The sequence below is a fragment of the Acanthisitta chloris genome, unplaced genomic scaffold (genome assembly GCF_000695815.1).
Source record: "Acanthisitta chloris isolate BGI_N310 unplaced genomic scaffold, ASM69581v1 scaffold9767, whole genome shotgun sequence".
In the NCBI taxonomy this organism is placed as follows: domain Eukaryota; kingdom Metazoa; phylum Chordata; class Aves; order Passeriformes; family Acanthisittidae; genus Acanthisitta; species Acanthisitta chloris.
The window spans coordinates 7,064-7,954 of NW_008680912.1; the positions used below are offsets into that span (position 1 = coordinate 7,064).

The 891-nt window shown below is 51.9% G+C and overlaps 1 protein-coding gene across 1 annotated transcript in view; it reads right to left on the reverse strand.

Moving 5' to 3' along the window:
* Nucleotides 1–340: 340 nt before the first annotated feature.
* Nucleotides 341–891, reverse strand: part of LOC103805253 (protein Wnt-5b-like) — a gene marked incomplete at its 3' end in the record, with an annotated part of 6,455 nt that continues 5,904 nt past the window's right edge. Inside the window, 1 exon segment of the mRNA XM_009077893.1 lies at nucleotides 341–624. Coding sequence (XP_009076141.1) covers nucleotides 341–624 — 284 coding nt within the window.

Below are 891 nucleotides of genomic sequence, written 5' to 3' on the forward strand. Positions count from 1 at the left end.
AGCTGGTTTCTGCGACATTAACCTTTGAAGTGGGCCATGACAATACTTAGTTTATTTGAAAAGGGCTTATGTGTCTGCACTTGTGTGTCATACAGTATCTCAACAGACCCCAGAATTCACTGGCTTTAGCTGGCAATGGAAGCCTGACATTAAAACTGGAATTTATATAATACTGCCAATATGTCTGCAATGCACAAAAATGCAGAAAACATGCCCATACACTGTTACTGGGGCATCACTGGACTATCCCTCATCAAACCTCCAAACAATTTAGCATCCAGCTATCTCCAGCCTTCTGAATCCGCCTCTGAAAAAAGGAAAGGGTCAGCATTTGTCTCACCCTGCGACCAGCCTCGTTATTCTGCAAGTTCATCAGCATGCGAGCCTGCTCCTCGGAACCTCTCACGTAGTTCTTCTCCCTCTCCTTGGCATCCACAAACTCCTTGGCGAAGCGATATCCATACTCCACGTTGTCCCCGCAGCCTCCCCACAGCCAGTCTCGGGGCAAGTCCTTGGGCCGCGCGGTGCGGCTGCTGGAGAGCTCTCCCTCACGGCACGCGCGGCTGATGGCGTTCACCACCCCGGCGGCGCTCACCGCGTAGGTGAAAGCAGTCTCACGGCTACCTGCGAGACAGGGGAGAAGCAGTTAGCCAGGCAGCTCTCATTTAACGTGCAACATGCAGGGAGGAATTTACTGGAACGAAAGAACGTGATGGTCAAGTGCAAGGGCACCATCCCGTTCTGGAGGAGGGGAAACTGCCCTGACACATGCCCACCCCCTGTCTTGGTTTTCATTTCACACTAACAGCTCCAGTCAATCGACTGTCCAGAGTTGTGATCAGCATCAAACCCAAACCTGATTCTCTGACATGCACCAGGGAAGGCTCTGAG